A 27,753-nucleotide genomic window follows, 5' to 3' on the forward strand; every position below is an offset into this window, starting at 1 on the left:
AGGATTTTTGAAAACCTATCAAAGCATATTTTATTGGTTTTGGAAAGTGGATGGAAACTTCTCAGGCTTGTATTCAAGGAGCTCAGTTACCTGAACAAAGTGCATTTGTTGCACCCCCTGAAGGCTGGGTTTTCACCGAGTGCCTGTCTTAGGATACAGAAAATGTCATGCATTAGCATCTGGTTAACATGTTTCCTTCATGGGAGGTCCAGCTGTGCAGTGCACTCCCTCATTTTGAGCCTATATGACTCATAATGTATTCTTAGTCTATTGTACGAATTCCAGCAGCGACCAGAACAGTTTTCTTCTCTGGAACCAAGTTTTACATAGCCCGGCAGGACTTCTATCTGATAGTAGATTGGTTGACTGAACTCTGACCTAAATATATGACAATACCATTTTAAACTTTTGATTTAATTCAAGGTCTAATGTGGCAGTTTCTACGTTTTGCCAGACTGGAATTAATAATAATAATAATACATTTTATTTATGGGCGCCTTTCAAGAGTCTCAAGGACACCTTACAAAAATTTAGCAGGTAGAGGAAAAACATGTAAGGGGAATGAAATAAATAGTAGAGACATGACTAGTACACAAAGTAAAGACAGAATTCAATTCAAAACACAATATGAGGCAATTAATGCACAGATGAAAAGGGAGGGGGACGTGGGGCTAAGGATAGGCAGAGGTGAAGAGATGGGTCTTGAGACGGGACTGGAAGATGGTGAGGGACACGGAATTGCGAATCAGTTGGGGAAGGGAGTTCCAGAGCCTGGGAGCTGCCCTGGAGAAGGCTCTGTCCCCAAAACTGCGGAGGTTGGACTTGTGGATGGAGAGGAGACCGGCTGATGTGGATCTGAGGGACCGTGAGGGTTGGTAGGGGGAGAGGAGGTCAGTGAGATATGTGGGGGCCAGATGGTGGAGGGCTTTGTAGGTGAGGATCAGGATTTTGTAGGTGATCCGGTGGGAGATGGGAAGCCAGTGAAGTTGTTTGAGGACTGGAGTGATGTGATGCCAGGATTTGGTGTGGGTGATGAGTCGGGCGGCTGCGTTCTGGACCAGTTGGAGTCGGTTGATGTAGGTGGAGCTGATGCCAAGGAGAAGTGAGTTGCTATAGTCCAGTCGGGAGGAGATGAAGGCATGGATGAGTCTTTCAGCAGCGGGAGGTGTGAGAGAGGGTCTGAGTTTGGCGATGTTGCGGAGATGAAAGAAGGAGGTTTTAATGACATGGCGGATGTGAGTCTCAAGGGAGAGGGTGGAATCAAAGATCACGCCAAGGTTGCGGGCCTGGGGAGATGGGGAGACAGTGGTGCCGTCGATGGTGAGAATGGGGTTATTGATTTTGCTGAGTGTGGCTTTGGAGCCTATGAGGAGGAATTCTGTCTTATCGCTGTTGAGTTTGAGGAAGTTATGTTGCATCCAGGTTTTTATAGCTGACAAACAGGAGTTGATATGGGAGAGGGGGGAGGTTGTGGGGGGATTTGGTGCCGAGGTAGATCTGGGTGTCATCGGCGTAACAGTGGAAGTCCAGGTTGAAGTGGCTGAGTATCTGACCAAGGGGGAGGATGTAGATGATGAAGAGGAGGGGGCCGAGTACGGAGCCTTGGGGAACGCCTTGAGCGACTGTGGCTGTAGCAGAGGTGTGGTTGTGGAGAGAGATGAAGTGGGATCTGTTGGAAAGGTAGGAACGGAGCCAGCTGAGTGCAGAGCCTTCAATGCCGAGGTCTTTGAGTCTGGTGAGCAGGATGTTATGGTTCACTGTATCGAAGGCTGCGCTCAGGTCGAGGAGGATGAGGATGTTGAGGGAACCAGTGTCAGCAGAGGTGAGGAGGTCGTTGAGGACTTTGAGGAGAGCAGTTTCTGTGCTATGGAGGGGGCGAAAGCCAGATTGGAGGGGTTCAAGTAGGTTATACGCAAGGAGGTGGGAATGAAGTTGCGACGCAACGATACGCTCCAGGGTTTTTGAAAGAAAGGGGAGGTTTGAGATTGGGCGGTAGTTAATGAGAGAGGAGGGATCAAGACCAGGTTTCTTTAAGATTGGTGTGACAGCAGCAGTTTTGAAAGCGGAGGGGACAATTCCTTGGGACAATGAGGAGTTGAAGAGATTAGTGAGGTAGGGGCAGAGAACGGGGAGGCAGGACTTCAGCAGGGGAGTGGGGAGAGGGTCGAGGGAGCAGGTAGTGGGTTTGGAAGAGCTGATGAGTTTGGAGATTTCAATAGGGGTGACCAGGTCCAACTGGGAGAGGAAGCAGTGTGGAGGAGGGGTAAGGAGGTCAGTGGAGATGTTGAAAGGAGGGGCCTTGGTAGGTGGTGGAGTAGATGCTGGGGAGTCGGGTACAGGGGATAAAGATTGATAGATGGTGCTGATTTTATCAGCGAAAAAGTGGAGGAATGAGTTGCAGAGAACCGGAGTAGAGATAGGGAGAGTGTTGGCTCGAGGCTTGAGGAGGTTGCCCACTGTGGAGAAGAGGGTTCTGTGGTTTAGACAGGGATCGGTGAATATGGAGGAGAGGTAGGCAGATTTTGCAGCAATGAGGGCATCTTTGTAGTCAGTGAGGTGGAGTTTGTAAGCTTCAAGGTGGACTGTGAGAGATGATTTCTTTGTGAGTCGTTCAAGTCTGTGGAGCGGCTGCGGGCGGCAGCGCTGAACTTTCCATCGGAAGCCAGGGATCTCTTGATGAGATCGCCAGTTGAGCTCCATTCGGCGCGGCCCTGTCGGCTCCGGAAGCCACAGTCTCGAGTAAGGAGGCCCGGCTATGGGTGGACATGGGGATGGGACTGGACTTTGTGTCTTTCCCCACAATGGGAACCATTGTGGGGGGATGTTTTGATGTTGAAACTATCTATTACTGTTATGTTGTATTCTCTTTTTTTTATGTGCTACATGGTAAAAAGAATTTCACTACACCTAGGTGTATGTGACCAAATAAAATTTGAACTTGAACTTAAAAAATAAAAAAATTTGAACTTGAAGTCGGCGACCAGTCTGTTTCAGTTTACGAAGTGCAGGTGTGTACCAGGGTGAAGATCTGTTGAAAGTTACGGTTCTTGTTTTGAGGGGGGCCATAGTGTTAAGAGAGGTAGACAAGGTGGAGTTGAGATGGTTTGTGAGATCATCAGGTGAGATATGGGTTGGGTCCAGGGGGAGAGTGGTGGAGAGGAGGTCAGAGAGATGGTGGGGATCAATGGATTTTAGATTACGGAAGGTGATTTCTCGGAGGAAGCGGGGGCGAGGTGTCGGAGAAGGGATGGTGAACCGTATAAGCTTTAATTAAAGTTATTTCCTGGTTTCACTTGGGTTGTGACTGGATCCCATAATTTTATTCACTGACATAAAAGCCAAACCTAAGGGTGTTTTTTTCTGATTATGCAGATTACTGAATCATTTAGAAAATCTTGGTTGGTACTCATTTCCTATGGTGCAAAACCCACACTAAAATGGTGAGCATTTTAAAATTGGGGCTGACGGGCTTTCACATTTAAATGGATAAAAATTAGCAGATTGATGTACAACTGATGCTTTATAAGTGCATGATTGAGACCATTACCTCGGTTTTCTATTGAGTATTTCCATCTTTGAATGCATCTTGCATTGCCAGTGAGTAAGAGAGATGAAGCTTGGGTATTGAGTAATAGCATGCTATTCATCTCCCAATGGTGGAAACTGGTAATGTATATGGAGAATTCTCTTATCGTAAACCTTTTTCTAAATTTAACTGTGGCATAACCACAGATTGAGTGACCAATTCTGCCTATGGTTTACATCCAAGGATTTATTTAAATCTTATGCTCTATTTTGTTGAGTGGGACTGGAGCATTCAATTGTCTGACTTGGAGAAGAAAGTTGCCAGACAATGATTATCTAAGGATTCGTGGATCTACTCATTCAATTTGATGAGTGAGTATGTTATGGGTATGAAAGGGGAAAAAGAAGGAAGGACATGGGTATCTTCATCAGATTATTGTTAAGTGTTTGTGATTTTATCATTGTCATGATTAATCTTAATAGATGAATCTGCTTTGAGTACAATTCCCCCCTTATTTCCCTCTACTTTCTCTCACATGCTCATCAACTCCCTTGATTCTACTCCCACTAATCCATCTATTCAAAGGGTAATTTTCAATAGCCAATTAATCTACCAGCTAGTACATTTTTGGAATATGGAAGTGTAAATTGCTTGTTCTAAGCTTCCCCCCCCAGTCTAGTTTCATTCAAAAACACTGAATCAAGCACTTGAACAACTATTCTTTATTTTGACAAAGCGCAGTTGCAGCTCAACTACTGTACCTATCCCACCGCGGGTTCGATCCTTGTATCTGCCTGATCAAGCCCTCTAGGCCTCGCTCAAACAGAGACATTCCAGAAGGTCACGCAGTCCCAAGCGCTCTCCCAAAAGATCGACGCTGGACCTCGTAGCAGCAGAATTTTATAGGTCCCGGGACTTCGAGGGGCCGAACCACATGGGGGTGGCCTCTTAATAATCCAATTACAGATATCGATTAACCCCATACATAACAGACATTTCCCTAACAAATTAATAGAGCAGCTCAATACATTATATTCAAACAGGACTTCTCAAGGAAGTCAATTTAGAAACATTTACCCTGATCTGCAAGAAACCCAGTCAAGGATCAATACCTCATCCAATCAACACTCGGCAAAGTAGAACTCTACAACATTATTTACAAGGTGTATGTCTGGTTTACAGCCATCCAATCCATTCTTTGCATTTTGCACCTAATTGACAGGGTCTGCAGATGTTCTTATTCTTTTCTTACAACTTGGATCTAGGCTCTAGACACACTGCCACCACTCTGCAGTTTGTCTCAGTTCTGCAGAGAGCAATTCCAAATTGACCAAATTTCCCAGCAGCCCTGAAGCTTTCACCCCATTTTAAAGTCCTAGCCTCTCCAATTTGGCCAGGATTAACATTCCTTCCTTTTTATCATATATGATAACCCATCATTTATGATAACCAAATAGTTCAATAATCAGCTAACCAGATATACATATGTGTGTACATTACCTTTCCCATCTGTCAGCAATGCAAGATGTTTCTTCCCAGAATCTTGTCAAGCGTCCAGGGTTTTCATGGGCATAACTTCACAATTTCCGTCTGATGATTCTTCACCTCCCGAGTTTTCGTGGGCTAGGGTCTGTCCCTTCCTTGATAGTAACTAAAGAGTCCAGTCCCATCTTCGACTATCCTCCTATGGGTGAGACAACAGAAGGATGCCAAATTAACAGTAAATTCTCTGACAATTCTAAGACTGTATCCCATAAGTCCTCTTTAAATTAATTTACTTACAACTATATTTTGGCGCAAAGTGGGTATTTTGCCCCGGACCACAGAGGAATTCCTTTTTTATTCAGATCCAATTCTTAAAGGGGAGCTTATCCCAATAGTCGGTCCGAGTTGTTTCTTTTAAAGATTAGTGTCCTTCACTCGCCTTCCTTTTCTTTCTCCAAAGCGAGGTGATATTAAAATTGGGCACTAGGGTAGGTCTTCTTCTTCTTCTCTTCTGATGTTAGTTTCAATTACCCTGAAGTAGGGATACTGAGGAGCAGCTTGCTCTGTCTGCTGGCCTTCCCAAATATGTCTTAAAGGGGCAGGACCGTATCAGTTCCTCCTGCTGGTCACCTGTTTCTGGGGAGCTACATTACCTTTTGCTGTCTTCCCGTTATTAAGGGGTCTGTGCATTATTTTACCTCACTCCCCAGATAGTGTGTCATCGATATACTGTCCTGCAGGCACAAACTCAGTAACACATTAATATAATATCTTCTTTCCCCACTCCCATTCCTCCTGCACAGTAAGTTTGTTTCTTCTCTCCCTAGTGCCACTTCCATTCCTTAGTTGCAATCCCTTCTCATGCCAGCTACTATGTTCCTTTTCTTACTTTCTTTATCGGCCCTTGGTCTTTCTTCAATCCTGCTATGTCTGCCTTCTCGCTGGACACTCCTTGCTCCAGTGACCTAATTGGGTGCAGTTGAAACAAGCTCCTTCATTTACAATCTTCTTTGCTCCAAGGGGTTTTGTGGGATAGTCATAAGATGGTTTATAATTTTCTTCGATGTGCTTTTCAGTTTTTACTACAATAGTACATCCAATTTGTTAATTCTGGTAAATTACGTGAGGGAGTTCTAGAGTAGGGGTCATGTCTCCATGCCCACAATTTCAGGGCTGGTTGATGAGTCAGGACTGAGAAAATGGGTTAGCTGGAGTAAATGGTGTGAGACTTCTCAGTTCCTGACATTCGGGCCATCACTCTCTATGGTTTCTTGGGCCCCAGTAGTCTCTTAAAGGACTTCCCATAATTCCTTGGATTTCTGATGTGTCTATATTCTCTAGGATCTCTAAATTCATTGTAATCCTGGAAATCCCTTCTTTGACCCCTCGCTTTCATTCGCTCCTTTGTTGGACAGGCCCGACTCCAATGTCCCATTCCCCCACAAGTATAGCATTGATTAGGCAACATGGTTGGTCTTATTCTACCCCTGGGTTCCATTGGAATGGGTGCTAAATTGGTAGTGTAATGGTGATAATAATCTGAGTAATCTGGGACCCTAATTTCTCCCAATCTGTAATTTGCCGGTACTCTGGGAATCCATGGTTCAGAGTTAGATTTTGGTAATTCTTCCTTGGCTCTGCGTTCACTTTCTCTCCTAGTTACAGGATAATTTTCCTGGTTCCTACCTTCCTCCCAATAATATCTCACAGCTCTGGATATTTGACTGGCTCGGTTCTCAGACCAGTTCTTGTTATCAGTTTTAATTAAATCCGCTACTTTAGTGGGGAGACAATTCAACAATATAGCACATTATTGAGGAGAACTTGCTCCATTCTGATAGTCTAAATCACCTGATTGGTCCGTATATAATTTTGAAAAACGGTGTAGAAATTCGTCTGCTCCTTCACCCTTCTCTGGTTTTATTTCCAGAACTCGGCTTAAATCGCCTGGTTTCTGAAATGTTTTTGTAAGGGCCGTTAAAACAGCCTCTTCTCTTGCACTGTCATCCATTACTGCGTTTGCCAATGTTTCATAAGTCGGGTGTCCTAGGGCTACTAGAAATTTGGTATTCTCAGCTGGAGTAATTATCTGTTGTATGGTCACCCACAAATCCCGGGAATCTGCATGATATACACGCATTGTGGTTCGTAAATAATTCATAAAGGCATTAAACACTCGCACAAGCACCAACACAAATGACAGTCCGCGGACTTAACACAATCTAAATCTTAACTTTCTAACTCTTAATATACTCTAAGTTTATTTACATACATATAATATTTACAAAATCCGGATCCCATGACAATACGAAAAGCTAGATTTTTACAATTTACAAAATGATTTAAAGCACTAGCGCACAGTTCACGGACACTTGATCTCGATACCGCGTCACGCTGTTATCACTCAGTGAACCTCTCCCTCTGATACTGAAGATTTTCCTCTTCTGGTTCTGGTTGATTACTGCGCAAACACCTCGTCAGTGGTTATGTCGCGCAGGTCGGAGTTAGTAGAGTAGTGATTACATTTTGAAGTGGGCCTTTCTGACCAAGTTGAGGAGATCTAGTTGCTCAATCCCCTTTTTAAATGACTTGACATCGGGAGCAGCACGTGTGTTGCGTGGTAACCTATTCCATTCCCTTATTGTCGTTAGGTAAAAGGAATATTGGTAGCAAAGTTTATAGAAATTTAGCGAGTTGATGATGTAGGGACAGTTATTTTGTCTTGTTTCATGGCATAGTTCCTAGTTTACTCTTTGCTGAGGGGTACTACTCCTTAAATGACCACATTTCCTCCCGAATGTTACTATCTAATTGCACCTAATTGACAGGGTCTGCAGATGTTCTTATTATTTTCTTACAACTTGTATCTAGGCTCTAGACTCACTGGTACCACTCCGCAGCTTGTCCCAGTTCTGCAGAGAGCAATTCCAAATTGACCAAATCTCCCAGCAGCCCTGAAGCTTTTACCCCATTTTATAGTCCTAGCCTCTCCAATTTGGCCAGGATTAACAGGAGGAAAAATGGGGAGTGTGCAAACAATCAGCTCTAGGCATCAGAATCTACTCTAGGTTGCTGGAGCTGAGACAGCAGAACTCACAATTGAACCACTGTGCTGCCCTAATGTAGAGAAATCTGTTCCAAAATGACTGTATGGAAGTTCTGAAATTATATTTGCCTTAAATTAGCCAAGAGCTATTACAATAAAAAAAACACAGATAATATTTTAATAGTAGTCTCATGAAATCAGGCATGTGCCGTGAGTAATTAGCCAGGGTAGGCAGTCAGTACCTTTGGTCAGTCGGCTTATTAAAAAAAAAAAAAATCTTGAAAACCGCGCATGCGCAGATTATTCTCTCCGGTGAGCTGTCAGTCGGCTTTCGAAAAAATCTTGAAAACCGCGCAATCGCAGATTGTTCTCTCGACTTTTATAAAGTCATTTGTCAGTCTATTTTTATAAAGTAATTTTTCTTGTAAAGTATTTAAAAACATATAGCTCAAAGAAATGTACTTACCACATTCTATTTGTTGAAATACAACTGCATAGCGACTCTTTCCTGTTGTACCAAGCTGTTTTAAGTGTTCTAATTATTTTTGTTCCTTTGCACTGTTGAAGTTCTTTAAGTTCCGGCGTTGATCTGCCATTTTTAATTATTTTGGTCTTTTCCTCATGATTGCTTAGAGAAACTCTTAACATAATCACTATCAAATCTTTGAAAAATCCGCCAAGAAACCTGCGCTGCGCAGCACATGCACCCAGTCCACGGTGTAAAGACAGAATTTCAGCTGCTTTTATAGACCTTTGCCACTGATGGCTTGAAGCAGCGTCGACTGCACGTGTGTAGCACATACTTCCGCGTGTTACATACTCCATACTTTAGAAAGGATGTACTAGCCCTGGAGGCAGTGCAGCGAAGGTTTACAAGATTAATTCCTGCAATGAGGGGATTGACATATGAGGAAAGGTTAAGTAGGCTGGAACTCTACTCTTTGGAGTTTAGAAGAATGAGAGGCGATCTCATTGAAACATATAAGATCGTGAGGGGCCTTGATCGGGTGGATGCACCGAGGATGTTCCCAATGATCGGGGAAACTAGAACTAGGGGACATAGTTGCAGAATAAGGGGGGGCTCTTTTAGAACTGAGATGAGGAAGAACTTCTTCACCCAGAGGGTGGTTAATTTATGGAATTCACTGCCCCAGGGAGCAGTGGAAGCAGAAACGTTAAATATATTTAAGTCTAAAATAGATGGTTTTTTAGCTGCCAAGGGGATAAGGGGCTACGGGGAGAGGGCAGGGATATGGACCTAGGTATGGTTAGTATAGTAAGACCTGAGTGATCTCCTGGACAAGTGTCGATCGCCTGGATTGGGGTCGGAGAGGAATTTCCCGGATTTTTTTTCCCGAATTGGACCTGGGTTTTTATCCGTTTTTTTGCCTCCCCCAGGAGATCACGCGGTTCTTGGGGTGGAGAGGGGTGATAGCGGTATAAAGGGGAGGGTAGTGTCTTGTGTTCTGTGTCTTGTGTCTACTGTTTGTGGGTAAGTGTGTCTGTTTAGTGTTCAGCCATGAGCGAATGGCGGTGCGGGCTCAACGGGCCTGGTGGTCTACTCTCGCACCTACTTTCTATGTTTCTATGTTAAATGTACTGCGGATGAAAGGCACGGGAGAATTATGCCTACCTAAGAGATCAATCTCTTAGGTAAACATAATTCTCCTGTGCCTTTACTATTTATATTTAATAATTACCATTTTATAATTTTATTCAGGGTAGGCACTGCCTACCTTACCTACTCTGACGGCACGTACCTGCATGAAATGATGGTGGGTGACTTTAATTTCCATATACTCTGAACAATCACATTGCTTTTAAAACAAATGTGTCTTTTTTGTATGTTAACAACAAAAATGTTTTTTTTTCTGAGTAGTTATCACATTAAAAATGTGTTCGGAGAGTTTGCTTAAAGTTGGACTTATTTAATGTCATAGTGACCATTTGTATAAATTCCAGTGCAATACAAATATTTTTTGTTTCTTATAGGAATTAAAGAAAGATGCAAAGAAAGAAAACCAACCCAAGAAACCTACAGAGGCTAGTGGTGGCGAGATCTCCAATGGCAGCCTGATGTCTTCAAATGAAACTTCACTTAAAAGTCGTGGAATAGGTAAATCTGTGATGTGCATATTTCTGAGTAAAGCTAACATTGAAGCATTTGTATTCATGTTCAGCCAGAAGTGTTGAGTGATTCCTCCTAAGATCTCCACTGTCGCAGAAAGCATATTGGCCAGTTTGATTCACTTCTCATTGTATTTAACATACAACATAGTGGCTGTAGTGCAGTAAACATGACCTCCAGAAAAGCCACAACTCTATAACGGGCATCAAAAAATACCTCCCGTTATGAGATCAGAGGTTGTTCATTGATGATTGAATGATGGTTAAGTACTTTCATTTCTCAGTATGAAGAAGTTCATATCCACACACAGCAAGACTAGACAATATACAATCATTGATTGGTAAGTCGCCAATAGGCAGGCAATGACTATATGCAACAAGAATAGATTTACCCACTTACTCATCTCTCAGATTATGTCAAATGACATTATAAAATAAATAAATCAAAATATGATCAGATCATCTGTATGGCTCCTTGGCGAAAAAGATTATTCCTGAAGACTGCAGTACAAGGGAATATAATGATTAGGTTGAGTTTAGTTTATTATTGTCACGTGTGCTGAGTTACTCTGTGAAATTTTGTTGGCATGCTATCCAGTCTAAGAAAAGACTAGATACATGATTATAATCAAGTCGTCCACAGTTCACTAATAAATGGTACAATGCGTAGTGCACGATAAAGTCTGATTAAAGAGAGTTCAAAGGTCTCCAATGAGGTAGATCACAATCATAATAATACTTTATTAGCCAAGTATGTTTTGCAACATACGAGGAATTTCATTTGCCAAGTCAATCATACAATAGAAAGCAATGGAACACACATAACATATTTTAACATAAACATCCACCACAGTGACTCCTCCACATTTCTCACTGTGATGTAGGCGAAAGAAAGTTAAATCTCTTCCCTTTGCTCTCCCGCGGTCGGGGGTCTCGAGCCTTCCGTTGATGGGACGATCTTGACTCTCGTAGCCGGCGCCATTTTAACTCTCCACATCAGGGCGATCAGCTCCTGCATTGGGGAGATGTCAGCTCCCCCGCGCCGGCGATCGATCCCCGCGTTGGGGCTGGTCGAACCTTCCGCGATGTTGGAACTCCCCGATTCGGCCTCTACCGAGACCTCGAGCTCCCGATGTAAAGTCCGCATGCCGCGTTGGAGCGATCCCAGGCAAGGGATCGACTCCGATGTTAAGTCCACACCCGCAGTGGTGCCCAAGGTCAGTCTGAGGAGGCCTCCAGCTCCATCGATGGTAGGCCGCAGAGCGACCGGAGACATGATCTGAAAAGTAATTGCATCTCCGGCAAGGTAAGAATTGAAAAAAAAGTTTTCCCCAACCCCCACCGCTTTCCCCACATAAAACAAACCGGAGAACATTTACAGAAAACTTTTAGCACACACTAAAAGTTTTTAAACGGACGAAACTGTTGGCGGGGTTGCCACTCGTGCGGCGCCCCTGGTTGTTGGGAGGTAAGGACCCTTTCTAGCTAATGAGAGGACCGTTCAGTTGCCTACTAACAACTGGGAAGAGACTGTCTCTTAATCTGGAGGTATGCATTTTCAAACTTCTGATGGGGGAGGGGAGAAAAGGACGTGTCCAGCGTAAGACTGATTATGCTGGTGGCCTAAAGATTATGTTCCAAGAGGAAAATAAATTGAAATTTGTTTAATTAATTAATCATGCTACAAAGTAATATATTGATATTTGCTGTAGAGCTGGCGTTTGATGGTATGCTATGAATGTCAGGATTCTGAAAGTGACAATGGTCCACATCAATTAGTTGCAGTAAAATAGTAGCACTCTATAATCAAAACATGGACATGGATGATGGAAATGAGAATCAAAACCAGAACATAGTGGACACGCATCATGGATGAATCAACATCTGAAAGGATGCCATGCTTTTCTGGTTTAAATTTGTCTCGCTAGTCGTCTTAATTTTCTGCATTATATCTTGATTTTGGATCACTTGACCTAAATATTCTTTGTGATACATGGAGCTACTACAACAGACTTAAATTCAAGTGCAAATACATCTGTATTACTTTCATATTAAGTACAGAGGTATTTAGGTGAATTGAATAAGAATGCCATTGCATTAAAACATGAATTGAAACTAATTTTCAATGAAGTAGGATATGATGTATCCATAACTGGAATCATATTTTCACTTGCTTAAAAATGTTCTAGTTTCTACAAGTTTAATTTGGCCACAAACACAAGAGAGCCTGTACATCTTGCATAATTTATTTGAAAACAAAATCAGTTCCCCAAAAGATAGAAAAAATACAATTGCTTGTAACTGCAAGAATGATCTCAAACATTCCACCTTCATCAAAAAGAGTTGTAGGACATGCATTTTCTGTTAGAAAGGTGTGAAGAATTTCCTAATGAAACTATAGATGCCACAACATTGCACGTTGTCTGTCCCTACTGAGTATTTTAAAACATACACTGAATGTTGGGAATACTCTTATGTGGAAATTTTGTTTGCGAAGATACACAGTGGAGCATTTTAATCACTTTGTTAAAACTGGAATACATTTTCTAATTCTTGTTATTTTTTTAGCTTTCTGAAAATACTAATGTGCAAGGGCAGTTTGATGAGAATACTAATACAAGAGCAGTTTAAGAGAATATTAACATGCAAGGGCTGTCTGAGATTGCTCATTGGAAATGGTGTAAGAGATCAAGAACATTGTCAATGCGATAACGTTCAAACAGCTGATTTAATTGTGTACTTTAAATCAGGAGTCTAGAATTAACATGCAAGGGCAGTCTGTGATTAAATAGGAGGAGGTGTCGGCGCTCTTGAAGAACATTAAGGTGGATGGACTTGATGGGATTTATCACATGTTATTGAGAGAGGCAAGAGAGGAGATTGCAGAAGCCTTGATGAAAATCTTTGTGTCTTCTACAGCCACAGTTGATGTCCTAGAGGACTGGAGAGTAGCTAATGTTGTTCCTTTCTTTGAGAAGGGAAGTACAGAGAATCCAGGGAATTATAGGGCGGTGAGCCTCACATCAACAGTGGGGAAACTATTGGAGATAATTCTTCAGGAGAGGATTTATTCCCATTTGGAAGAGAATGGGTTAATTTGGGATGAAACTTCTGGTTTGGAGGGTATTGCATGGAAAGAATATGTCCCTTTTGCTGACTAGTTGGGTAATTTGAAAAAGAGTTTGAAGGAACCACACCTACTTCCTTTCCTGAATGAAAGCTCATTGGAAATGGTGTAAGAGGTCAAGAACATTGTCACCCTGCTATGAGAATGCAGGGTGACTTGAACAGGTTGCGGGAGTGGGCAGATGCATGGCAGATTAAGTTTAATGCGGATAAATGTGAGGTCATCCACTTTGGTAGCAAAAACAGGAAGGCAGATTACTATCTAAATGGCGTCAAGTTGGGAAAAGGGGAAGTACAATGGGATCTGGGGGTCCTTGTACATCAGTCTATGAAAGTAAGCATGCAGGTACAGCAGGCAGTGAAGAAAGTGAATGGCATGCTGGCCTTTATAACAAGAGGAATCGAATATAGGAGCAAAGAGGTCCTTCTGCAGTTGTACAGAGCCCTAGTGAGACCACACCTGGAGTATTATGTGCAGTTTTGGTCCCCTAATTTGAGGAAGGGCATTCTTGCTATTGAGGGAGTGCAGCGTAGGTTTACAAGGTTAATTCCCGGGATGGCAGGACTGTCGTATGCTGAGAGAATGGAGCTGCTGGGCTTGTACACTCTTGTGTTTAGAGGGATGAGAGGGAATCTCATTGAAACATATAAGATTGTTAAGGGCTTGGACACACTAGAGGCAGGAAACATGTTCCCGATGTTGGGGGAGTCCAGAACCAGGGGCCACAGTTTAAGAATAAGGAGTAAGCCATTTCGAACGGAGATGAGGAAACACTTTTTTTCACAGAGTGGTGAGTCGGTGGAATTCTCTGCCTCAGAGGACGATGGAGGCAGGTTCTCTGAATGCTTTCAAGGGAGAGCTAGATAGGGCTCTTAAAAATAGCGGAGTCGGGGGATATGGGGAGAAGGCAGGAACGGGGTACTGATTTGGGATCAGCCATGATCACATTGAATGGCGGGGCTGGCTCGAAGGGCCAAATGGCCTACTCCTGCACCTATTGTCTATTGTCTATCGTCAATGTGATAATGTTCAAACAGCTGATTTAATTGTGTATTTTAATTCAGGAGTCTAGAATTAAAAAGTAAAATTTAAAAGTAAAATATTGCAAATGTTGAAAATAATCAACAGATTAGACTTGAGAGAGAAACAGAATCAAGTTGATATTTTTTTATATCAGAAACAATTGTTGAACTGGAAGCTAATTGGATGTTTCTGCCCTATTATAAGAATCCATGTATTAGAAATATGTATTTGAATTTGACTTGATTGGAAGAATTTCCTTGAAATTTGATGATAGAGAATATTTTTTCTAAATGAATTCATGTAATTTCTATTTACATTTGTACTTAGTTTGTTTCTTAACCATAAAGGCCAAATAAATCTAGTGGTTATATTTACTTAGATTATTTTGTGCAGCTTTTTTTCCAGTGTGGGAGGACACAAATGTACCTTACGTCATTGTGATTCATTACAACCTATTTTTGAGGTTGTCTAGCATAGGTTTCATTCTGTTTTAGGCCTTCAGTTACTGCCTAGGTTGAAACAACGTTATAGTGTTGAGAGGGTACATGTTTGTTTTTTTGTTTTCATATTTTGGCTGAAAACTAAGATTTTAATCTATTTAATGGATATAAAAGTTCCATGGCACTCTTTTGTGAGTAGATATACTGGCTAAAGTTGATCCTCCAAACAAATAATGAACTAAATCAAATGGTGACTCAGGAACTGCAGATGCTAGTTTAACAATAAAAGACATAAAGTGCTGGAATAACTCAGCGGGTTGGGTGACATCTGTGAACATGGTTGACGATGTTGGGGTCGGGACCTTTCTTCAGACTGATTGTAAAAGGGGGAAGAAAGCTGGAAGAGAGTTGGGGGTGGGATAACGTCTGGCAAGGAATGGGTGGAGACGGATGAGGGGAGATTTTAATTGGCAGATGGTTGGATAAGGGCCTGGGGTGAAAAGGTCTGAGGAGATAAGATGATAAAGATAGAAGGACATTTATTGTCACGTACACCAAATGGTGTAGCGAAACTTGTCTTGCCATGCAGCACACAGATAAAGATTAGACATAACATTAAAGAAATTTAACATAAAAACATCCCCCCACAATGATTCCCATTATGAGGGAAGGCACAAAGTCCAGTCCCCATCCCCATGTCCACCCATAGTCGGGCCTATTGAGGCCTCCACAGTCGCCTTTACGGAGGCCCGATGTTCCAGGCCGTTCTCGCCGGGTGATGTAGCTCCGGCGTCGGGAGAAACCTCTCAGCGGCTTGGGATACCTGGAACGGCCGCTTCCTTACTAGAGACCGCGGCTTCCGAAGCCAACAAGGCCGCAGTGATTGAGCTCCACCACTGGCGATCTCGTCGCGAGATCCCAGGCTCCCGGTGAAAAGTTCAGCGCCGCCGCCCGCGGCTGGCCTCTCCACAGACCCGCAGCTCCGCGATGTTTTACTCGGCGGTCTTCAGCTCACCGGAGTTCCAGCTCGGCAATCCGGGCAAGGCATCGCCCGCTCCGCTCCGCGATAGCGCTCCAGCGCTGCGCCGCCGCCGAAGCCGAGGTTCTGGGCGGTCCCCTCAGGAAACGGAGCTCCAGGCCCGCTGGTAGGCCGCGAGGACGGGTCGACGGTGCAGCCCGGAGAAAAGCTGCCTCTCCGACCAGGTAGGGACCCTGAAAAGTAGTTTCCCCCACCCCCCACATAAAAAAGGCTAGAACTCCGAAAAACAAAACACTCAACTAACTAAAAATTAAAAAAAGATGAAAAACAGACAGCTGCAGGCTGGGCAGCCATACCACACAGGACGGCGCCTCCTATTGAAGAGAATTGCAAAATGTGAAGGGAGAGGAAGGAATATGTGGAAGGGGAAAGGAAGAAATGGGTGCACATTCAGCTGGGGCACAGGGAGAACAGAGGGAGAAAAAGGGAGGGGGGTTGGTGTTTATAGGTTACATACAACAATGTTTTTCCAACCTTTGTCTTTTCAGAACTTTCTCAGTCTCCTCATACTTGCCTTTGTTGTGGTTCAAGTTCATGCCTTGTATTCTGTGCACGCCATACGCAAGAAGAAGAAGATGCCTTGTATTCAATGACTGCCATCACAGGTCACTATGTTAGATAATTTGAAATAGTCACAATACTCAAAAGAATAAATTCCTCTTGACATACCCCTTAAATGGGCAAATACATATTCTGAAATTATGTCCTATCATATTTAGGTAATACCTCTAGGAGAATCTATAATGCTTCAATAAGATCACCTCTCATTCTTTTGAACTTTAATTATGGGCCTGACCTGTTCAACCTTTCTTGGTCTTCTTCTTCTTGCGTATGGCGTACACAGCCTAAAGTTGTAGGACAACTTGTTCTATTTGATCTTATTTCATTGTGCACACTGGGTTGATTGCATTCGTCGAAACAGGGCGGACCACGTGAAGGTTGCAATCTTCCACCCCAACCTTTCTTGGTGTGTTGCAGGAATCAACCCAATGCACTGCCTCCATTGCAACTATATCCCTCCTTAAATATGGTGTAGTAGCCATTTAGCTTCACTCAGTATGTTATAACTATAACCAGTTACCTTTAAATTTTATCTGCCTGTAATTATGTGGGTGGGATTTATTATGTAGTCGGAGGCGTGTTTGCGGCTGGGATTCTCGCGCAGACGTGAGTAGTTTTTAGTTTAGTTTGAATAGCATGGGGGAGAGGTCACAGCTTTCCACCGTGCACGAGTTTGATTACGAGTAAGATCAAAATGTACTTAAAAAAGAAGAAGTTTGGATGAATATCTTACTGGTTTTACTATGGCAATAAAGAAACTATTAATTAAGAGACTGTTTTGAAGATTTATCTTTGGACGGCATTGAATGTCTCTAGAGAGCTCGTGGATGCATATCGATATAATCTCCTTACCCCTGTCTTCAATCATAGTGGCTAGAGGAAAGATTCCTTGAATGATATAATAATCTTCCATTACATATGGTTATTATTAAATACTATGTGGCACTTTACATATTGAATCACCAGCACCCCATAAAACTGACTTTATATTCCAAAGACTCACATTAAAAAAAAATTAACATTCCATTTGCCTTCATAATTACTTGCTGTATCCGCATGGCATTGTTTCATGCACGAGAACATCCCTTTGTACTGCAACATTCTGTCATAAGACTTTATTTATGATTTGCATTCTCATTCATCATCCCAAAATGGCTAACGGTGCATTTTCCAAAATTCCTGCAATGTATCCAACTGCTGGTAATTCCAAATAGCATTGATATATCTTTTGGGGTTTGGAGAATGGGGTAAGATCTTCAGTTAATCTTGATCCACTTTACTCTAGAAATGGGTCTAATAAGTATGTTGACTGATACACCGTGCCCTTGTCTGAGTAATTGACAGCTTTTAAATTGCTGAACTCTAAACAGTGATCCTTGTGACGTTCCACAAGTTACATGAACACTGTTATTTTCTGCCTAGCAATCGTCCTTAATCATATTAATTGCTGTAAGCCCGTAATATTGTTAAATTGTTTCCTTATGGCTTGTCTTTTTTTTTTTTTTTTAATATTTTATTTTATTAGAAGTAAGTACAGTCATATGGCACCAAAGTGCCTAATATATATTTTCATAATACATTTTATGTACAACTTCTTTTTTTTTTGTTACACTGAAAAAAGATTAGAATAAGAAAAAGAAGTTAGATAGTAAAGGATAGAAAGATGTGAAATATATAGTGTGTGAAAAAAGAAAACGAGTAAATGAAGAAAGTTGAGAGAGAGAGAATAGAGAAAAGAAAATAAAATAAAAAAGAAAAGGAGATCATTATTTATAATCTTGACCAACCCTCGTCCAGTCCTGAAACAGTTATTTTTTACAATTGTGTTGCACCATATGATTCCAAAAAAACGACGAATGGAGACCAACTCGTTATGAATTGGTCTGATTTATCCATTAGGAGGAATCGCATTTCCTCAAGATGAGCGGTGTCCAACATACTTGCAATCCACATTTTAAGCGTTGGTATTGATGTACCCTTCCAAAATTTAAGAATTAATTTTTTTGCTATTATTAAACCATGGCTTGTCTTTGAAGAACCAAAGGTGCATATTTATTAATTTCTCCTTGTATATCCCGCTGTTATTAAATCCTACAAAATTGATTGCATACTTCTCGAGTGTGCTCTCCCAATCGAGAAATCACTATTCTCGCCAACCTGTTTCAGATTCTTAAGTGCTCTGCATTTTTATACTTGATAATGTATTCTCGCATTTTCTCCACTGCTGATGATAGGATTACTGGCCTGGCCTGGCCGTTTCCAGTTTTCTATTTTGAGCAGTGCGATTACATTTAATAATTTATTTTTTATGGGCGCCTTTCAAGAGTCTCAAGGACACCTTACAAAAATTGAGCATGTAGAGGAAAAACATGTAAGGGGAATGAAATAAATAGTAGAGACATGACTAGTACACAAAGTAAAGACAGAATTCAATACAAAACACAGTATGAGGCAATTAATGCACAGATGAAAAGGGACGGGGACGTGGGGCTAAGGATAGGCAGAGGTGAAGAGATGGGTCTTGAGGCGGGACTGGAAGATGGTGAGGGACACGGAATTGCGGATCAGTTGGGGGAGGGAGTTCCAGAGCCTGGGAGCGGCCCTGGAGAAGGCTCTGTCCCCAAAACTGCGGAGGTTGGACTTGTGGATGGAGAGGAGACCGGCTGATGTGGATCTGAGGGACCGTGAGGGTTGGTAGGGGGAGAGGAGGTCAGTGAGATATGGGGGGGCCAGATGGTGGAGGGCTTTGTAGGTGAGGATCAGGATTTTGTAGGTGATCCGGTGGGAGATGGGAAGCCAGTGAAGTTGTTTGAGGACTGGAGTGATGTGATGCCAGGATTTGGTGTGGGTGATGAGTCGGGCGGCTGCGTTCTGGACCAGTTAGAGTCGGTTGATATAGGTGGAGCTGATGCCAAGGAGAAGTGAGTTGCAATAGTCCAGTCGGGAGGAGATGAAGGCATGGATGAGTCTTTCAGCAGCGGGAGGTGTGAGAGAGGGTCTGAGTTTGGCGATGTTGCGGAGATGAAAGAAGGAGGTTTTAATGACATGGCGGATGTGAGGCTCAAGGGAGAGGGTGGAATCAAAGATCACGCCAAGGTTGCGGGCCTGGGGAGATGGGGAGACAGTGGTGCCGTCGATGGTGAGAGTGGGGTTATTGATTTTGCTGAGTGTGGCTTTGGAGCCTATGAGGAGGAATTCTGTCTTATCGCTGTTGAGTTTGAGGAAATTATGTTGCATCCAGGTTTTTATAGCTGACAAACAGGAGTTGATATGGGAGAGGGGGGGGTTGTGGGGGGATTTGGTGCCAAGGTAAATCTGGGTGTCATCAGCGTAACAGTGGAAGTCCAGATTGAAGTGGCGGAGTATCTGACCAAGGGGGAGGATGTAGATGATGAAGAGGAGGGGGCCGAGTACGGAGCCTTGGGGAACGCCTTGAGTGACTGCGGCTGTAGCAGAGGTGTGGTTGTGGAGAGAGATGAAGTGGGATCTGTTGGAAAGGTAGGAACGGAGCCAGCTGAGTGCAGAGCCTTCAATGCCGAGGTCTTTGAGTCTGGTGAGCAGGATGTTATGGTTCACTGTATCGAAGGCTGCGCTCAGGTCGAGGAGGATGAGGATGTTGAGGGAACCAGTGTCAGCAGAGGTGAGGAGGTCGTTGAGGACTTTGAGGAGAGCAGTTTCTGTGCTACGGAGGGGGCGAAAGCCAGATTGGAGGGGTTCAAGTAGGTTATACGCAAGGAGGTGGGAATGAAGTTGCGACGCAACGATACGCTCCAGGGTTTTTGAAAGAAAGGGGAGGTTTGAGATTGGGCGGTAGTTAATGAGAGAGGAGGGATCAAGACCAGGTTTCTTTAAGATTGGTGTAACGGCAGCAGTTTTGAAAGCGGAGGGGACAATTCCTTGGGACAATGAGGAGTTGAAGAGATTAGTGAGGTAGGGGCAGAGAACGGGGAGGCAGGACTTCAACAGGGGAGTGGGGAGAGGGTCGAGGGAGCAGGTAGTGGGTTTGGAAGAGCTGATGAGTTTGGAGATTTCAATAGGGGTGACCAGGTCAAACTGGGAGAGGAAGCAGTGTGGAGGAGGGGTAAGGAGGTCAGTGGAGATGTTGAAAGGAGGGGCCTTGGTAGGTGGTGGAGTAGATGCTGGGGAGTCGGGTACAGGGGATAAAGATTGATCGATGGTGCTGATTTTATCAGCGAAAAAGTGGAGGAATGAGTTGCAGAGAACCGGAGTAGAGGTAGGGAGAGTGTTGGCTTGAGGCTTGAGGAGGTTGCCCACTGTGGAGAAGAGGGTTCTGTGGTTTAGGCAGGGATCGGTGAATATGGAGGAGAGGTAGGCAGATTTTGCAGCAATGAGAGCATCTTTGTAGTCAATGAGGTGGAGTTTGTAAGATTCAAGGTGGACTGTGAGAGATGATTTCTTTATAAGTCGTTCGAGTTGGCGACCAGTTTCAGTTTACGAAGTGCAGGTGTGTACCAGGGTGAAGATGTGTTGAAAGTTACGGTTCTTGTTTTGAGGGGGGCCAGAGTGTTGAGGGAGGTAGACAAGGTGGAGTTGAGATGGTTTGTGAGATCATCAGGTGAGATGGGGGTTGAGTCCAGGGGGAGAGTGGTGGAGAGCAGGTCAGAGAGATGGTGGGAATCAATGGATTTTAGATTACGGAAGGTGATTTCTCGGAGGAAGCGGGGGCGAGGTGTCGGAGAAGGGATGGTGAACCGTATGAGCTTATGATCAGAGAGGGAGAAGAGGCAAGGATGGAGGTCGAGTACCGGTTGATTTGTGGAGCAGACCAGGTCAAGGATGTGACCTTTGTCATGGGTGGGAAAGGTGACGTGCTGAGTGAGAGAGAAGTTGTCCAGTAAAAAGGCGAATTCAGATGCAAGCTTGCAGGTGGGGGAGTCCATGTGAATATTTAAGTCACCAAGTAGCAGCAGACGTGGGGAGAGGGATGAGGCAAGTGTGAGGAGTTCAGTGAAGTCAGATAGGAAGGAGGGGTTTGGTTTAGGTGGCCGGTAAATGAGGATGACTGTCATGGAGGAAAGGGCTTTGAAGGCGAGGAATTCAAATGATGCTACTGGGGGGAAGGTGAGTTCAGTGATACGAAAATTCTGGTTAAAAATAACAGCTAGGCCACCTCCATGGCGGGAGGGGCGGGGTTTGGAAATGTAATTAAATCCAGGTGGGGATGTTTGATTGAGGGAGAAGAAGACATTGGGTTGTTGCCAGGTCTCAGTGAGCAGAAGGAAGTCCAGAGTGTTGTCAATGATTAGTTCATGGAGGGCAAGGGCTTTGTTGTTGAGCGACCTGGTGTTGAGGAGGGCAAAGTTGGCATTGTGATACCTTCCATTCCACAATAATCATTCTGGGAATTTGAAAGCTGGAAGATATAAGCCAATATATGGCTTTCATTGCAGAACCACTTTTTGGTTTATACCTTTTGATGCAGGCCATCAAATCCAGGGGATTTGCCAGCTTTTGGAACCATTTGCTTTTCCAGTAATTTAAAGCTCCTCGCACTTTGTAGGACAATGGTTGTTAACATTTTCCTATTTTTCTGTTTGCTCTGTCTTTTACTGTGAATGCAGGCACTGAGTGGTTATTAATATCTGTCATTTACATATTCCATATTATAATTTCGTTTGAATCTGGCTGTGAAGAACGCACATGAATTTTTGTTACAGGTCTTTTGTTCTATATGCTGGCATGAGCTCCTACAAAGCATTTTACTGTTATTTCATCCCATTTCAACAAGTTTTGCATTTGTTCATGAAGATCATTAATTTTAATCTTTCTCTCTCATTGTCTTTTGATTAAAGTTGCTGGACATTTCCTTGGGATGATGATAGTACGATTTGATGTTAGTTGTGCTAAACATACTCTAGTGGCCATTTGGCTTGTTTTGTGTGTCATTAATTATGGCATTTGCGTTTAACTTTTAGACTGCCCGTTATGTGGGTGGGATTTATGACGTTTTCTAGGGCGTATTTGGAGCTAGGTTTCTTGCGCAGAAGCTTAATTTTTAGTTTTAGTTTTGGAGTTAAAGAGGGAAGCTTACCCTTTGACCATGTGAAGTGTAACGGAGACACGATTAGTTTTCTAACGTTTAAAGCGATATGCTGGAGCTTGACGAAGATTATAGTGTACGAGTCAGAAGAAGGTTGGATGTATCTTATTGTGTTTCTTCAACAATAAAGAAACTATTAATCTAAAGACTGTGTTATGAAGATTTACCTGTAAAGAAGCTCTGAATGTCTCATGAAGAGCTCACATGCGTATTACGACATTCTCCTTAATCATGTAGTTTACTTTAGTGGCTAGAGGTAGTAATCTCTTGAACGATATAAAAATCTGCCGCTACACATACTACTTAATTTTTTTTGTGTTCTGTGCTTGACTTAAATGTCTGCAAAGAACAAAGACCAATATTTAACATTAACTTGAGGATTTTCTTTTTTTAAATGGGGTAATTGTATGAAACGTTTGTATGAATATCTCAATCCCATCTAAAGAATTGTTGAGATTTAAATTATTAGGTCTTTTGGATGAATTAGAAACCTTTCTTGGGTAGAAAACGCTACTTTTTTGTGGTGTATTTTGCTGACGGATACCGAACAGCGCTATGCACAGGTAGAGAAAGAACTGCTCGCCATAGTTTTTGCCTGCTCCAAATTCAAATACTTTATTTTTGGCAAAACTTTCAAGGTAGAAACTGATCACCAGCCGTTGGTCACCATCCTGAGCAGCCCCCTCTCATGGTCGTCTGTGGCTGCCAATATCTTCGACTGGCACGGGAAGCACTATCTCGTGTTAGTGGACTCGCACTCTAGTTGGTTTGAAATTGACTTTCTGCCAACCGCCTCCTCAGAAATAGTCATCCAGAAACTCCGACAACACTTCTCCGTACATGGCATTCCATCCCGCCTTCAGACTGACAACGGGACACAATTCACCAGCCAGAAGTTCAAAGACTTTGCCAAACGGTGGATCTTTCATCATGTCACCAGCAGCCCAGAATACCCACAGTCCAATGGACCTGCCAAACGCGTTCGAAGCGCTAAACAACTTATGGAACGCTCCTATCTGGCCAAATCTGACGTCTACCTGGACCTGTTGAACCTGAGAAATGTTGCCAGAGACAATATTTTAGGCTCTCCAGCCCAGCACCTGATGTCCCGCCGAACCAGGCCTCCACTGCCAGTGACACAGGATCACTTAAAGCCCAAAGTTTTCTGTCCTGCTGTAGTTCAAAAGCGCGTGCAATCCAATCGAGACACGCATAAACGTGCCTTCGACAAAACCATCAAGCCACTTAAGCCACTAGTCCAAGGCCAAGTGGTTAGTCTACAGACAGACAAAGGACATACCAAACTGGGGTTCATCCATGGTCCCGCGAAGGAACCACGTTCCTACCTTGTCGATGTCAGTGGTACCATCTACAGACGCACCCGTCAACACCTCCTTCCAGTGAAGGAACGATGTCCGGCACTCCAGGGTCCTGACTCACCTCCATTGAACTTTAAAGTGGTTGCTGTTCCAGCCGTTCCAGTACCTGCTGCTGCTACTCCCCGACACTCCCCGCATTGGTCTGCTCCCCCATCCCCTTTTGTAACCGGTTCACCGGTACCCCCGCGATGGTCTTCCCCTACGGTCTCGCCCCAGAGCCCCTCGGGCTCACCCAAACGTGCCCTCAACTTTTCGGATGAAAAGGTTGATGAGGCAGCTCCTTACTGTACGAGGACCGGGTTAGCAAGCTGCCTGTTAGATATGGCGACTATGTTTAACCAATGTTTAACCGATTATGTTTAGCCAGTATTATTAGATGTGGCATTTTGCATTTAACAATTTATGTACTCATCGTAGTGATAACGCTTTATCTACTTTTCATTTATAGAAGAAGAGATGTAGATTGGCTATAACATGTTAGCCAATTAGAATGCTTAGTAATTATAACCCCGCCTAATTACAACATTCATAGTGTAAGGTCCTACTCACTGTCTACCAGTTAGAGTAGCAGTGTGAACGTGTGATGATCTGCTTAGTTAATGTTACCTGAACAATAAAGATGCTTGTGCTTTAACCTGTGTGAGTCTGAGCTCGTCTTGATAAAATTATAAATCTTACTGTTTTTTTCAAAAATGTCTTGGCCCGACGATTGGAATCATTTACCGTCACTCACCTTTGTCGAGCAATCCCTCATGGATTTGAATGGATTATACGTGCACTTCCGCCCTCAAAAGTCCCCTACCTTGTGAATTTCTCCTGATTTCTCCTGATTCTCGAGACGAGAAGCGTGTGAAAACTCAGTTTTTTGCTGCGTAATGGGTACGTACCTTTAATCAGCGCCACCTTCAAATGGTGTTGAACGCTTAGAAATTTTTTTTTTTAAATTCTTTTTTGATTTGTACTGGAGATGTTTTCATGCCATATGCCATTCGTCCAAACGATATGGCCAGGCATGGCCTTCCGGCGAGGCCATGCTGGGCTAAAGGCTTGGGTCATCTCCGTAACTTAACCCCCGATATCCATCTAGCTCCAGCTCCTCCAGCTTATCTTTTATTCCCTAACCCTAACCCTAACTGTCACTAACCCCCAATTTCCAGGACTCCAGCTCCATCTCCGTGTCCGTCACGGCCATCTCCGTAACAACCCCCGATATCCATCTAGCTCCAGCTCCAGCTCCATCTCCAACGGACACAAAGGCCTGTTGCAGCTGTCGCCACTTCCCGTGACACGATGTCCCTCTCCACACCCAGCCCTCTTCAGCCCTTGTTCCCCGGGGGGGGGGGGGAACAAGAGCTGAACAGGCCTTTGTGTCCGGCTGGAGCTGGAGTCCGGGAGATCGGGTGTAATTGACGGAGATGAACGTGATTAATAACGGATTAATACCTCCCACGCCCGAAATTGGTCATCTCCATCACGCTGTCATAGCCGTCACATGAGTATTTTATGCTCATAATGTGTAAAATAATACAACAATTACCATAATTATGAATTGTAATTGATAAATGAACAGTATGCTTCTGCCTATTTATCTGGTTAATATTGTTTTAAAGGAAGTTGGTGAAAGGTTATGTGACTGGTACCATTCTTGCTGAAAATCACCACTGTTACGAAGGTTTAAAATCAAAGCGTTAGACTGAAAAAGTATTTTTTGGTGGTTTATTCGAGGAAGATACTCTATAATTTGAAAGACTGCGACAAAAATTTGATTTTATATTCTTATATCAGTAATATTTTACAGTGTTGTTCATCATAAAAATGAGACGAATATGACTGAATGCAATGGGCAACCTGGAAAAAGAAGAGGAAAAAATAAATTAAATTCTCTAAAAGATTGCGCTAAACATATTTTTCCCATAGTAGAGATGTTCATCTATGTGAAACAACATTCAAAGTTGCAAAGATTTAAGTTTTATAATTGGGTTTCAAGAAACTTCCAGTAAACACTTACTGAAGAATCACCCATATGACATCATATCTTGTTCTGTTTAACTTCATTTCTGCTTTGTGTATGCTAGGTTGCTTCTGATGCTAGTGGCACTTTTAAAATAAATGATCAGACTGGGTTGGAAAAGGTCTTTGTAGGAGGAGGAGATTTTCATGACCATTATAAACATTGACCCATTTACTTTAGGTCCACAATGGATGTTTGCACTGACCTGCAAAAATATTCTTTCAGCATCCAAGTTGAGATGCTGCATAATGAATTTGTGATGTTTGTATCCATTATTCTATAGCATATTCCAAATCCATAATGTCACATAGAAGATGTTGAAAATATGAAATAAAACACATGTGAAATGCACTTAGCAAGGTCAAGCAGCATCTGTGGAAAGTGAAACTAAACAGTTCAGGTTGAAAACCCTTCATCAGAACTATGATAGCTGTATGCAAACAACATGTTCACTTAGGCTGGAAATGAGCAATAAATGCTTGCCTCTACCACAACACCATAGGAACAGAACTGCAGTGTATTGCAATGCCGAACATCTATGCAGATTTTGCTATTTATGTTTTATACACATTCAAAAGTACACTTTTATTAAAGAAACATTTTCCTTTTGTTGTGACTTCTGAACTAAGCCACTCGGTGGTTGAAGCTGGTTGATATGTGTCTTTATTTATCATGAGAAAAACATTCTCTTGGAGACCTCGGTAGAATCTAGTAACTTTAAGTAGATTAGATAGATTAGATATAATTTATTAGATAGATTAGATATAATTTATTGCCACACAGCCAGGCTGGTGGAAATTTGGGTTGTAAAAGTACTTCAAGTCTTTTATATATTTTTAACAAAGTCAACAATAAACGATTAACTACAGTTTCTATGGCACACAAAGACAACAATACTTAGCTTTAACATTTTGCTTGTAGTCAGGTAACTTTGCAGAGTTAACAATGGGAGTATATCGTAGGTGCCATGCCACCTCTTAATATTACTTTGCTGGGTCAGTCATTCATATGGAAGGTCTAGAAGCTTCTGAGGACAGAACCCAATCACCCAAAATATATGTGGTTTGTTACAGTGTTGAGGAATGGCTCCCTGGATACACAAACAGAATGTTAAATGATCTGATAAACTATGCATTGAAGAGCAGGGAAATACTTTTTAATGATATACTAATACATGAGATGGCTCCAATGTCTTTCTGATCTCATCATGGAGGTTTCAATGAGGGTCAACTAACAGACACATTCATCTGTTGTCCTTGATGGCACTGCTCAGAAAGACCTACACCTGATGACTGGTTTCAATAGCCTTAAAATATCCTTGCAAGTTAACCTGTGAACAGGTTGTTTTTCCCATCTTAATTTAATAAATATCTCCTAACCACATAATTCTATAACACTTGAATATTCCATAGCACTATTGAGTCCAGAACCTGAAACCTAATCACTCTGAAATTAGTAGGAGAGGGAAAGCTGAAAAAGGGGAGGGTTGGGGGGAAACACAGTGATAAGTGCAGGTGAGGGGAGTTTTTGATTGGCAGATTTTTAATTTTGGCATCATTTTGTCCCCTCCCTTCCCTGTGCCCCACATGGATGTGCACCCATTTCATTCACCTTTATGTCTCCTTTTTTATCTCTAGTCTGTGTCTACTCATCTGGCACTCACATCCCCACCCACTCCCTCCCGTTCAACGACAATCAGTCTGAAGAAGGGTGCTGCCCTGAAACGTCACTTATGTATGTCCTTTATGAGATGCTGCCTGATCTGGTAAATTACTTCAGCACTATTTTTGTAAACCAGCATCTGCAGTTCCCCGGCTTATATTAGAATACCCTGCTTAATGCCAACCTGTAAAGTGTTGTTTTGTTATTGCACTCTTTCATTTTGGACTCTTACCTTCTCTAAAAAAAAGAATAACGAGACTACAAAG

The 27,753-nt window shown here is 42.8% G+C and overlaps 1 protein-coding gene across 3 annotated transcripts in view; it reads left to right on the forward strand.

The window, feature by feature from the left end:
- Nucleotides 1-27,753, forward strand: part of sh3kbp1 (SH3 domain containing kinase binding protein 1) — a 172,391-nt gene that overhangs the window by 40,580 nt on the left and 104,058 nt on the right. For all 3 annotated transcript variants that reach the window (XM_033032764.1, XM_033032763.1, XM_033032765.1), the window contains one exon: nt 10,050-10,173. In XM_033032764.1, coding sequence (XP_032888655.1) covers nt 10,050-10,173 — 124 coding nt within the window. The remainder of the gene's footprint in view (nt 1-10,049; nt 10,174-27,753) is intronic.

Source organism: Amblyraja radiata, chromosome 14 (assembly GCF_010909765.2).
Source record: "Amblyraja radiata isolate CabotCenter1 chromosome 14, sAmbRad1.1.pri, whole genome shotgun sequence".
Lineage (NCBI taxonomy): Eukaryota > Metazoa > Chordata > Chondrichthyes > Rajiformes > Rajidae > Amblyraja > Amblyraja radiata.